General features: G+C 42.5%; 2 protein-coding genes and 2 non-coding genes across 4 annotated transcripts; 1 reads left to right on the top strand and 3 right to left on the bottom strand.

Annotated features, from left to right (window-relative positions):
* Positions 1–200: 200 nt before the first annotated feature.
* RPL21 (ribosomal protein L21) lies at positions 201–4,986 on the bottom strand. Its single transcript, XM_053971165.1, has 6 exons — positions 4,879–4,986; positions 3,440–3,518; positions 2,815–2,876; positions 1,694–1,806; positions 945–1,095; positions 201–336 (listed from the first exon to the last, which is right to left on the bottom strand). The coding sequence occupies exons 2-6, from the start codon at positions 3,504–3,506 to the stop codon at positions 247–249; spliced, it is 483 nt and encodes a 160-aa protein (XP_053827140.1). The 5' UTR covers positions 3,507–3,518; positions 4,879–4,986; the 3' UTR covers positions 201–246.
* Positions 1,501–1,633, bottom strand: LOC128804430 (small nucleolar RNA SNORA27). Its single transcript, XR_008436068.1, has one exon. It is a non-coding gene; the product is annotated as a small nucleolar RNA SNORA27 (small nucleolar RNA).
* On the bottom strand, positions 2,017–2,097 carry LOC128804417 (small nucleolar RNA SNORD102). The gene has a single exon (XR_008436055.1). It is a non-coding gene; the product is annotated as a small nucleolar RNA SNORD102 (small nucleolar RNA).
* LOC128803161 (uncharacterized) lies at positions 4,309–5,025 on the top strand. Its single transcript, XM_053969812.1, has one exon. The coding sequence runs from the start codon at positions 4,309–4,311 to the stop codon at positions 5,023–5,025; it is 717 nt and encodes a 238-aa protein (XP_053825787.1).
* The last annotated feature ends 7,758 nt before the right edge of the window (positions 5,026–12,783 follow it).

Here is a 12,783-nt window from a genome sequence, read left to right as displayed (position 1 = left end):
CTAGCAAATTTCAGTGTTCCTAGCATTTATCATCTATATAAATGACGAAACTCGTCAGCAAAAGCTGCAGATGATTTAAATGACTAAGCATCATGGTAAATGCAAGCTAAATAAATAAACTTCAATAAAAGAAGGTTTCTAAAGCATCTGTTCAAACAAAAAAGCCCCAAACCCAACTAAATGAATCAGCCACAATCACATACACTTGTCCAAAATCATATCTTTAGTTTATTTTTTAAACATACATTATGCCATGAACTCATAAGGAATTGGCTCCAGCAGCTCTGGATCCTTGCCATTAGTTCTCACAAAGTGTGCTTCTCTTGGTGGAGCAGGCTGTAAACAGAAAAGTACAAAATGAAAACTCATGACATTACAGCTCAAAAGCAACTTTTCAGAAAATAACATTTTGTCAACCATTTAGCACCTTATTATGTAAACATTACAGCAATTTTACCATTCCTAGTCTCATAGATTTGATTGAAGGAGTAGCAGTAAGAAAACAATCTGCCAGAAAATGTGCCTGACTCTTACTACTGAATTAAAAAAACCTATGCTCTACTCTCTGCAGCTTACCAACCCAATGAACATGGAGTGATGTATCTTGTAGTTCCAGAAGCAATAGCCGTTACCTCTTAAGTCTGGCTGTTAATTCTTTCCTTCAAGGGTTACAATTGAACCTGTTGCAACTAAAAATTCAACTAAACCAAAGACTCTACTGACCCTAAAACCATCTAGAGCTGCTGCTGCTGCAGACAAGCAACAACACAAGAAGCACCCAAGCCTTTGTTCAGAGCTACAACTACAATTTTCATCTGGCACAGAGCAGTGCTCAGGCACCAAACATCCCAGACAGCCTGAATGCCGACACACTGCATGAGGCCACTACTCCAGGAATTAAGTCATCTCCTGCCCAAGGATTGTGTCCTCAACAGAAACATTACCTGACGTTTCAGCTGAACCCAAATGCCTTTTTCTTTTGCTTCCTTCTTCTTCCTTTCGTTTTCTTTCACACGCTGCAGAAAGCTGTCTCTGCTCTTGGAATGTTTAATATGCTCTATACGCACATTAATTCTCTTCGCCAGAATCTTGCCCCTAGGAAAGGCAGTCAGGTTTTATCTTCACTTGGAAAAGGTCACAGTAAATCAAGACTTGCAGACCTTACAGAACTAACTTCATAAGCTCAATTACAGGTCATTTTTCTTTAAAGGGCAATACCTCAAAACGCAGATGCACATCAGATATAACTTGCATGTAACTAAAAGCTTATTATTATATAACAATGTAATATGTAACAATGTGCTGACAATTTCAAATTAAAATTGTAGTGAATATGTAGTTTTAGTCTCCTAGCATACAAACAAGTAATTTTATTACCAGTGCACAGCAGCCAAGCTCCTGGAACCAAAAAAACCTCAACTTGTCAGGCTTCAATACCAGCACACATGCTGAGAAACCCTGCTAGGTAATTTGACTTTAGGTGCCGGTAAGAGAAACAAAAGATGTTTCCTCTGACAGGATCCAAGTCAAATGAGCATCATTTGCTTGGGTTATAAAAAGGAAATACACTTTACCCGCCTTGAATGACCAATCAAGACAAGAACTGTCTAACTGGCAAAGTGAAAGGAGGGTGCAATTACAGTTCAAGTTTCTCAAATACCAAGTTCCAGTACACAGAATTTCTATTACTTACTTAACCTGCTTGTTAACAATAATGCCCACAGCGTGCTGAGTGACATTATACACCCTTCCAGTCTTGCCATGGTAACACTTGTGGGGCATGCCTTTTTGAACAGTACCCATACCCTGTTAAGAAGCAAAAAGAAATGGGGAAAAAAAGGGGGGGGAGGGGTAGAAGTAGCATTAAAGATTTTTCTTTCAGAAGTAATTTAAAGTATACATTTCAAATTATTTGAGATTTAGTTTAAAATATTCCCATTTTATCTTAAAAGTTGAAATTTATAACCATGCATTTTGCATCCGAAGACTACCAAATTTTGCTATGTCAGTTCTGGTAGCTTTCAGTGTCGGTGAAATGATAGCTCACTTTGCTTACAGGAAGAGCAAGCAATCACAAGAGACATTCATCATCAAGCTCCAGTGTGTGAGGAAGTGTCAATTCTGAACAATAGGTTCTCCAAGTCAAAAAACAAACTACCAAATTAAACACCACCTTCCATGTGACTGCTACAAGAAATGTGGCATTCCAAATGAAACCAAAGGATTCAACCAAGCAGGAATCCTTGATGAAAGGCTTTCACATCCATTGCAACTCAGTTGTGAAAGTACAGCTGACTTTAAAAGACAAATTCTAAAATACACCAAGTGATGGGAAATGCTGCTTCACTTTTCTCACCTTTATTAATATATATGATGCATCCTCACATTTATTTCTTGATTTCCAGTTTTAGCATAGCTTTGCAATCATATAACTATGAACTGTCCCACCACAAACCATGGCTCCTAACAGAGTATCTACTAAGTGACAGCTGAGGCTCCTATGAAAGTTGTACCAGTAGCCAACTCGAACATTGGCTATGGTATATTTCACTCCCCTTTTTCAGCTGAACACACCAAAACAAAGTATACCCAAATTATATGGATCTACAAAACCCCACATACACCAGCATATGACACTGAAGTGCTACTACTGGTCCAGTAGCATGGTCATTCCAATATTGCTCCCTAAGTGAGCAGCAGGCACTCGTGTTGACACACGTGACCCAAGCAACAAGAGAATCCACCCCAAGGAAATGGAGACTGCGCAGGACCACCCTGCTTCAGCTTTTAGTCACACAGCACTGCAGAAAGTACCTTGATATCAACTATGTCACCCTTCTTGTAGATCCGCATATAGGTAGCCAGAGGGACCACTCCTGTTAAGAGATACAAATTTGGATACTTAGGAAGCCCAGAATTTCATACACACATAAAAAAGGATGGGGGACACAGATCATGCATCTGATACAGTTTTCCTAAATACCTCAAAAATCAAACCATGCTTTTTTAAAGCAGTAATTACACACTTCACATACTTCAAATTTTTAAAATACCCAGCTAAAGAAAAATTAGATTTGTGTTCCTAATGCCAAAATTGAAGAGATATTAAACTATTTAATTTATCAATATAAATACAAGTGCTTATTGATCAGAGGAAAAAACCCTCTATGTTTTAAGTAACTGCTGAAATATGTTCCTCACCTTCAAATTAACTTTCAGGCACTGACAGAATTAGCACTGTGGCACTGACTGTCAAGCAATCAGAATACCAGTGCATCTGCAGTAAGAGCTCAGAGCTCTATGTATAGTTCTACAGTTTTTAGAGAAAAAAAAGAAATCCTTTGGCACAGGCCCTTGTTTCACAGTCCATCCCCAGGGACTGCAGCTGTCCATCAGGTCAGCAACTGGATGCAGTGCTGGTACTGTAAGGGATACTCACCATGCTTGCGGAAGGGCCTCGAGAACATGTAACGCGTCCCCCTCCTCTTTCCCTTTGTGTTCGTCATTTTGGCTGATTACTGTAAAAAATGAAGGCAAATTATTCAGAACCACTAGTTCACTCACTACAAAGTTGATGGAATTTTCAGGTATTTCAGATTAATGGAGTCTTTAAACCTATTCAAAATGACACTGCTTCAATTCAAGCAATGGTATTCACTTAGGTATCCAAAGAAATCAGAGCTTATAGGACCATAGCTTAACTCAGAATGGATACCAGCAAGGTACTCAGTTTGACTCCTGCTTACAGCAAGGTCTACTCAAGAACTACAAGAGCTACTCAAGAACTTTCTCCAGTCAGGTCTTAAAACCTTTCAAGGACTAACGAATATTCAGCATTAGAAGGGACCCACAAGGACCAGCAAGACCAACTCTTGGCTCTGTGCAGAACACCTGAAGAGTCACAGCGTGTACCTGAGAGCATTGTTCAGAAGATTACTGAACTCTCTAGAGCTGGTGCTGTGACCAGCTTCCCCGGGGAGCCTATTCCAGTGCCCAACCACCCTCAAGGTGAAGAGCCCTGATACCCAAATTAAAACCTCGCCTGACACATCTTCATGCCACTTCCTCAGGTCCCATCTCTGGTCACCACAAAGATCAGCGTCTGCCCCTCCTCTTCCACTCATGCAGAAGCTGTATCGATGAGGTCTCCCCAGACACCTCAGCTGCTCCTTGTATTACTTTCCCTCAAGACCTTACTGCACAGCCTTCCTAGGGAGCATATTTGGAGGACTGGCTGTTGCCATTAACATTATATCCTGTCTGAGCTTCTCCTTCTGACTTCACGTGGTTGTTTCATGCTCCTTCCGCATGCCCCTGCCAGGCACCAAGGTACATCCTCTCGCTGTGAGATGTCCCTCGATGACACCTCTGCCCCGTTCCCTAAGCCTCTCCTTACAAGGCGTCCATAAGGCAGGATCTCCACCACAACATTTACAAGCCACTATCACGTCTGGCACAAGGCTCACATGCTCCGCAGGCCTACGCGGCCATCTCGGGGTAGTCGGCCCCGAGGAGCCAACCCTGTGCCGCCTTCCCTGCCCCGACACCCCGCCGGGGTGGCCGGGCCCGCCGCCACATGCTGCAGCGCTGCTGCTCCGCACCTGCACCCGCCGCGGGCCTCGGCGGCCCCTTCCTCCCTCAGCGCGCTCCCTCCCGCCCGCCCCCCGCAATCCGCCCGGCACGGCCACCCGCAACCCGCGGCCTCCGCGCTCCCCCACTCTCCGCCCTAGGAAGGCCGTGGTGCTCCCATCAGAGCCGGCGGTCCCCCGCCCGCCCCTGTCGGCAGCAGGACCCTGCAGGCCGCGTCCCCCCTCCGTGTTCCCGACCCCCTCGTCCCCGCCGCGTCCCCCCGAGCGGCGGAGGGCCGCGAGCGCTCACCGTGCGTGCGCACAAAATGGCGCCCCGGCTCCAAAGGAAGGGGGAGGTGCCGCGCCCGCCCTTAACAGCGGGGCCTTGGCGGGGCTGCCCGCGCCGCGCCTGACGAGAAGGGAATGGCCTGAGGGGCAGCGACCCCCGGGATGCTGATCCCGGGGAACAGCGGCGAGACAAGGCTGACCCTGCGGCTAAAGCAGGGACAAACGCCGGGGGGTTCGCGGCTGTGCATGTGTTTTCGCGGCAACGGGCAGAAAGCGATGCACAGGAAGTTGCAGCTGAACACGAGGAAGCGCTTGTTTCTTGTGCAGTGACTGCGCACTGGGACAGAATGCCCAGAGAGGTTGTGGAGCTTCCCTCACTGGAGCTTTTCAAGAACTGTCCGGACGCAATCCTGTGCTCTGCGCTGTGGCATGGCCCTGCTTGAGCAGGGAGTTTGGACCAAATGACCCACGACGGTGCCTTCCAGCCCGACGCATCCTGTGATTCTCTGAGACGGGGGTGGGAGAGGTTCGGCAGGGGGGATGTCGGGGAACAGGGAAGACGAGCGAGGTGTCAGGGATCCCGAGGAGCGAGTCCTGTGGTGAGCAGCTGGCCCGCCATCCATAAGGAGTCAGGTTTGGAAATGTAAAACATAAGCAGCCAGCCGGGTGTTTTACGACATGAAAGCAGTACGCCAACATTTAAATTCGCGGCAGTGTGAGCCTGCCGGCGCTGCTGTGTGTCAGTCACGGCTGCCCGACCGGAGATCCCGGATTCCCGGGCAGGGAAGCGGGGTGGGAGAAGTATGCCAACAACCAGAGGCGAAGAGGCTGTGCAGGATTGGGTTTTCTTGGTATTGTAATGAGTTTTTTTCGTATTATGATGCCGTAATCTCCAGTTTGTGTGGCAGAGATTTCCACCGGATAAATAAAGCCCGGATTCTCCACAAAGAGCCCTTATAGTGCCACAGGTTGCATCGGCTGCGAGAACGAAGGGAGTGGTGAGCAGGTTCCCGAGCTGGCAGAGTCACTCACCGCGTTTGTGCATCTCCAGTATCGGAGCAGACAGGAATCACCATGAGAAGCTGATTGCAGTGAGTCAAGAGAGGGCCTCCTTCCCCCAGGCTAAACGTGCAGGGACGGTTCAAAACTTGTCTCAGAGAGGAGTTGCCCTACTGCAGAAATTTTTGTTTTGAATGAACGAAGCACTTATTTAATTTAGAGGAGGAATGATTACTTAAACTGGGGTATAAAAACCTTCTTGATCCTCTCACTAACTTCACGGTTCTACTAATGTTGTCTTGCAAAACTCGAGCCCTTTCAATCATCACTTTAAAACAAGTTTAATATTTATGGATCTCAAGAATGGATATGGAGGATTAAATTCACTATCAGGTTCTTCTTGCAGAGCTGCTTGGCAGGACATGTTCTGACAGACAGGCTGTGTCTCCACATGAAACCTTTTGGAGTGAAGTATTATATTTAGAAAAATGTACCTGTAATTTATCCCTTCACCATGAAGGGATAATTGAAAAATTTAGAATTTACAGCACATGGTATCTATGCAGAGAAAAATCTATGTCATTTAATATGCATTCAGCCGAGGTACCGTGAAACTTCTCCAAGCATGAGGATTGTTACAAGCTTGAACATCTCTTCAGTGAGAAAGTTCATTGGCAACAGATTTCAGAGAGTATATCAAGCAAAGTAAAGACAGGAAGCCAAATCCTAAAAGGTATTATTGGACAAAGGAAGTTAGGCATTTGCAGTGAGTGAGCTGAATGCCTTAATCTTACCTGTGATTTACATGGAGGACAAATCTCCACATCCAGCTGGAAGGAACAGGGAAGAAACACCACGTGTTAAAACCCTGTGATTTACATGGAGGATAAATCTCCACATCCTCCTGGAAGGAACAGGGAAGAAACACCACATGTTAAAACCCATACCCACAAACAGAACACATGTGGAAACACATATGGAAAGTGTCATTAATAAAGGAGCAGTAACTGGGAACTTGAACTCTGCTCTTTGTGGCCAAGTAACACATTCAGAATTTGCTACATATTTTTTTCCTGAATAAATCACATGACAGGTTGATTCAAATTTCTGTAATGTTTTTTATTCATAAATTTACTTTGATTAGCACATTACCAGGATCCTTCTTTAGCTCCACATTTCAAAGAAACAATCATATTTCACAGTTTGTCTCAATTGAAGCATTCCCTAGGCATGCTGAGTGATCCAGAAATCCATCCTATCTACCAACATTTGATACATGGTTTCCCAAAACTGAGACCTGATGAGCAGTTAAAGACTGCAAAGCCTTTGCATGTTGCTCACAAAACAATTTCTTAATAATGGCAGTCTGCAGCAGATAAAGGTGCACAATTTGTGGGGTAAGTTCTAGTCTGGAAACTGGAGCTAGCAGCCAAGCAGTTGTGGGGGAGACCTGCAGCTCTGCATTCCAGACTGCATGTCCTCCCCTTACTGCCCTGCCCTGCCCTCTCAAAAACCCAGCCTAAACTGCTTTTCCCTGATCAAACCGCAAGTTGTAGGATCCAGACTCCAATTTCTCCTAGGCTGTAGGCAAGCGCCTAGTCTGGTTCTGCTCCAGAAACACCAGGTACTCAAAATGGGTGAACACAATGTAGCAATGCACAGCTTAACTCAAAGATCCAAAACACCATGAAGGTCCCAGACTGATGCTCCACCCATTGACGTACTCTGAAACTCTTTCTCTGCCATTGTAAACTGTGTCCCTCCCACTTTGCCTGGTTTGGAGGTAGAGCAAGACAGGGAAAACAGTTCCAGTGGGAGCCAATCCAAAAGTTGCTGGGGAAGGCAGCTTGAAAGGGAGGGCTCATTAGAAGTCAGAGGAGTGAAGAGTAGATAAACATCACTTTGTTTTTTACAGAGTGGAAAGTACCATGCCAAGCCCCAACCGTTTTCGGTCTCCAAGCTCCCACAGTCAGGATCCTGGTATCTTCTCTGGGAGAGCTGTATTTTCTTCTGACATTTCTCTGCAGCATCTGCATGGATGATGGCTCTCTGTAAATAATAAATGTGCTGTGATGATTCTGCACATGGGGTTGCCAGGAATCCTTCACTGAAATTTTAATGCACAGTGGGATCTGGCTTGCTCCTATGCTTAGCGGACCAAGTGATACACACAGAGATCCTGAGTGTGACATTCTGTTTGTGTTGGGTTTTTCACTAGGTGTGTGGAAGGAATTTAAATTAATGAGAGTTTGTAAAGGGCTTTGAGGTGAAAAATGAAAAATATTCCCTTTCACTAGGGTGTAGGTTTCCTGTGTCTCACAAAGTGCATTCATTACATAAAAAGGAAAAAAGATAGCCGATTAGGACTGGAGTAAAATTTTAACAGAAGTAACTGAGAATCGGTGTTAAAGAGGATTAAAATCTGCAGTTCCCTTTGTGATAACATTGCAAAACCAAGATCCTAAATTGAAAATCAAGATTGTGAAGTTAATTAGTTACCCCAGCCACAGAAGTGCAGCATCTATACTATGCTTTTGCTTGTAAAGTTACTGACCAAAGTAATGTGTCACCTCCTCAGCTGACCCAGTTATTCCATTGTTCACTCCTACCAAAAGGATCATGTTATATGGCATCTCAGAGTCATGCTTCTGACCCTTTTTATAGTCTCTTCAGCTCCCCCATGATTCCAGCCCTAACAACCAACCTTTTTATTTCTGTGGTTAGTTCATCTCTTTATCCACAAAACCCCTTCTGTAAATACAAGCGTGAGCCTAGTTCCATGAGAGTTAAAATCAATCAAATTAGTGTCTAATCATCCTTCCAAAAATGACAGTGCAGACAAACTTCTTCAAAGGATTCATTGTGGAATTGCAGAAGTGCCAGTACAGGTGGATGTACTGAGCTGAATTGCCAGTGAGGCATATCATGGGGAAAGGAATGGGAAAAACGACAGCCTGCCTTTGAGAGAAATGAAAAGGCAAAAACTCTATAGACCAAGAATTGTGATGAGGCTCAGCATGTCACACCTGGGTGGAAGTTTTCATTACACTTACGGTACTTATAAATTTGTTGCCAATTCAAAGTGTTCCTCAGTGCAGGTGGATTGACACCAGAGTGAAACAAATGGCCTTTTTTCTATCATTATCTAGACTGCAACACGAAATCTGAAATACTGAACAAGATCTGTCATTCCACTGCTTATTTGATTAACATGGCATTCTACCCATACAGAAATCATCAGGAACTTCCAAGAAAGCTGTTTCGTAACTGTGACCATCTTCTTACAGGTACCAATTAATATAAGACATTTATCAAACTTTGGATTTCTCAGACTTCATTTCAAAAGCAATTAAGGTCCCTTTCTTTCCTTACTAACAGAGCAAGGTCTCCATCACTTGGTTTTATTATTAAATGTATCTGTTCTTCTGTTATTCAACTGGTATCATCATTCAGTGTTTTCTCAGACTTCTCATGTTACCACATTTTTGTCTCTCTGTAACCTCTCCTGAGTCCAAACCAGTTACCCAGGAACAAGAAACTCCTTATATTGTCACCGTAAGCTTCACTGTACATTTACTTGTTTTGGCTAAAGGTAAATAGCCACTCCTACACTGATACAGCTGATAATTACAGAAAATTCCACTCCTTTGTCATGGAGGAACTCAGCTGCTGCCAGGAACAAATCTGCATAAGGTGGGGATTTTTGTGGGGATTTTCTTTTGATAATGTACAGAATATAAGTACGCAATTAATATTCAAATATGTTTTTAAAAATCTGATCTTTCGCAATCCAACCTTGAGTCCTTTGCTAGCCCTCTTGGGAGTTACTAACTACAGTTTAAGAGCTGGCTTAATGATTAGGGTGCTATTTTCTCTTCATTTATGTCTGATCTTATGCGTACTTCTAGCTGGAAGAACAATGCTTGCCCTTTTTCTGTAATTATTTGCGCAGAATATCTCTTTTTACACTTTAATTTTACCAAACTAAATTCTCCATTCTCCTGAAGCCTCCACACACTTAGCAGGCTCTGTGCATTTTCTCCCATTCCCACACACTTCTCTTGACTATAAGTGATCCAATTTATACACAACAGTCCCAGTTAACTTGATCACTGTGAACCCATTACTTCTGAGATACTTTCTGCTGTGTACTGAGGATGATCACAATCATCAACGAAATAAAGGTGCTGTAGTTTAAAAAGGTCTGATGGATGTAACAGCACAAAGTAAAAATGTGGGTGGAATCATTCTTTAATCTATAAATACTCTATGGCATTCTATTCGCAAATTGGCATCTGAAGTAGCCATTTGCATTTCTCATTAATTGTTCTGATCACAGCTATTAGCATAATTGTTTTTAATTACTTATGAAATGGCAAAGAACCTTGCTGGAATGAAAGGGCTATATAAAATATTGCTAGTTTCATTTCAGGTAAAGGAATGTTTTCTACTTAGTGTTAGCTGAACTCCTGTAAGCACAAATTAAAATTTTTCTTCCAGCTATGCCAGGTTAAATTTGCTTTTCTGTATGAATGCCTAAAGACAAAGTAGGCTCTTTATAATTTTAATAGTGCTACAAAATGCTGTTTTTAATAATGTATGAAGTAGCCAGAGTTATTGCAAACTCATTGTAACAATCTTTCAGTAAACATCATTGTCTTGACTCTAGATTTAAATATCTTCTGGAAGCCAAAAGAAACTCCTATCCTGCTTCCATACTATCTTCTTGAAAGAAAAGGAAGGAAGGATCACATCCAAAATCTACAGGAGTAAAAAGCACACTGTTATCTGCATTAGAATGCTTCTCATGCATTTATAATTCCACTTAAGTATTCTCTCCTTGGTACTTTAGCAGAGTTTGGATCTGTGGTCAGAAAATGTTAGCCTTCACTGAGTGATTTGCTTTCTGCCTCCTTTCCAAAGTGGGAAATGGTCTGTAGCTTCTGCAGTCTTACATGTACCGGTACCTTAAATGATGAACCTGAGACAGAGTCCTTGACATCACAAGGTAAAAATGCCTTAAAACAGCTGTATTTTTAAAAAGTACATGTCTGTTTATTTTCACCCTGTTTTGAACATTTTCAGTTCTGACATCATTTTCCAGCTTTCTAGCTGACTGAGCCATAAACTTGTTATAACAAGGTGAATTTCTCAAGTAATCCTCATCACCTGATCCCAGGAACTGTGGTTGCAAGGGAACTATCAAATATCACAAGGCTTGCGATAAAATAATGAGAGTTGGCTACACTCTGACAACCCCTGTCAGTGAGACAACAATAGCTGCTCTGAACAAAAACTGCAGCCAGAAAAGAACAAATTAATGATCAGTCAAGGAGAAGTGAAACAGAGAATTAGCAAAGGGTAAAACTTGACCAAATTTTGACCAGCCGAGGATAAACGAGACCAACTTTCCCATCTATGTAATAGGAATAGTAGCACATATATATGGATCAGGATTATTGTTAAGGATCAATTAATTAGTATTTGTGAAATGCTGTGGAGTCCTTAATGGAATATGCAAAATAGCAATGTGAGCTAATCAGCATATGGGCTGCTCCAAGGTAGCTGCAACTTATTCAAAGGAGAGAGTCATGTGAAGGGACAAAGCAAGGAAAAATTCCCACGGGGCAAATGGCAATAAGTGCTGCAGGGAGAGAGAAGGAAATGAAATTGCAGGGAAAATGGAAGGAGGAAATGAGACTATACGGGACAAAGAGGTGATGCTTGGATTATTGTAGTATAAAGACACCAGGCACAAACTGCAGGAAATGGAGCGTTATTAGTTCTGCTGCTCTTGCAATAACTTGCAGTTGGTTGGTGGGTTTGGATTTTTTCTTTGTTTGTTTGTTTGGTTTTTTTCCTTTTCTGTTTTTTTGTGGGGTATTATTTAGGGTTTTTTTTTAGAAAAAACTAAGTATAACCAGAAAAAAAAACCAAACATAACCAGATGGGAGTATTTAACTGACCATCTGCAAGTACAGAGGGAAACTGTGGGTTCTCCAGGGTATCAATCTTGCAAGAGAATAAATCAAAATTATTCTACTTCTGTACTGCTGACAAAGAGAGCATTGTTTGAGAATTGATTGCAACAAGGACTTGAACAATAGCTTTAGATCAGCGGAAGCACAAAATATTGCTGTGACATATGTTTCAGTTAAAACAAAAGTAATTCACCATTCATTAGTGTCATGAAAGACACGGGCTATTAACAGTAAATGCTCTTTAACAAATTTATTATCTCCACAAAGCAGTTTCCAGTATTTTTTTTCTACCTCTTATTGGATATTTTTTTCTACTGTGTATCTATCTCCATGCTGGTTTACATATTCCTCCTTAGCCTCCCTTGTATCTTGGTACTGTAGAGAACTGATTAGTGGGGGAGACTGTAATGATACAAACTCTTCACCTGGAGGCTGCCTGTTGTCAGATGGTGCGTCATTGTTGTTATTCTGTGACAGCTAATCTTGCTTTTGGGAAACTGCTGCGCAGATCACAAAAATAAAACCTTGCTGACTGCAATGGAAAACATTGCTTGGTATTCTGGTAGAGAACACAGAGACTGAAGAAGCATCTTGAAATTCTTACCTCTAATAATGGATTTTCCAAGTTAGTGTTAGACACTGTCACTGACTCTCAAAGTTTCAGACTAAGGAGAAGCTGGAGTTACTGAAACAGTGGCATCTCAAGTGCCTGAATCAAGGATCAAAGCCATTAATTTTTAAACAGTTTCCATTATTGAAAGCATTTCATTATAATATTAACCCCCCACTTCTTTTTAAATATACTTGTGGCCCTATTTATTAAAAAGATCTGTTCAGAACAGTGTAAAAAAGCAGACAGTTATTATTTTTGTGCCTAGCCCACATCCTTTTATATCGAGATCACCGAGACCCAAGCTATGCACAGTTCTCTTGTGGAATATAATGAC

Source organism: Vidua macroura, chromosome 2, assembly GCF_024509145.1.
Source record: "Vidua macroura isolate BioBank_ID:100142 chromosome 2, ASM2450914v1, whole genome shotgun sequence".
NCBI classification, from domain to species: Eukaryota; Metazoa; Chordata; class Aves; order Passeriformes; family Viduidae; genus Vidua; species Vidua macroura.
This window is presented reverse-complemented; position numbering and strand designations above follow the sequence as displayed.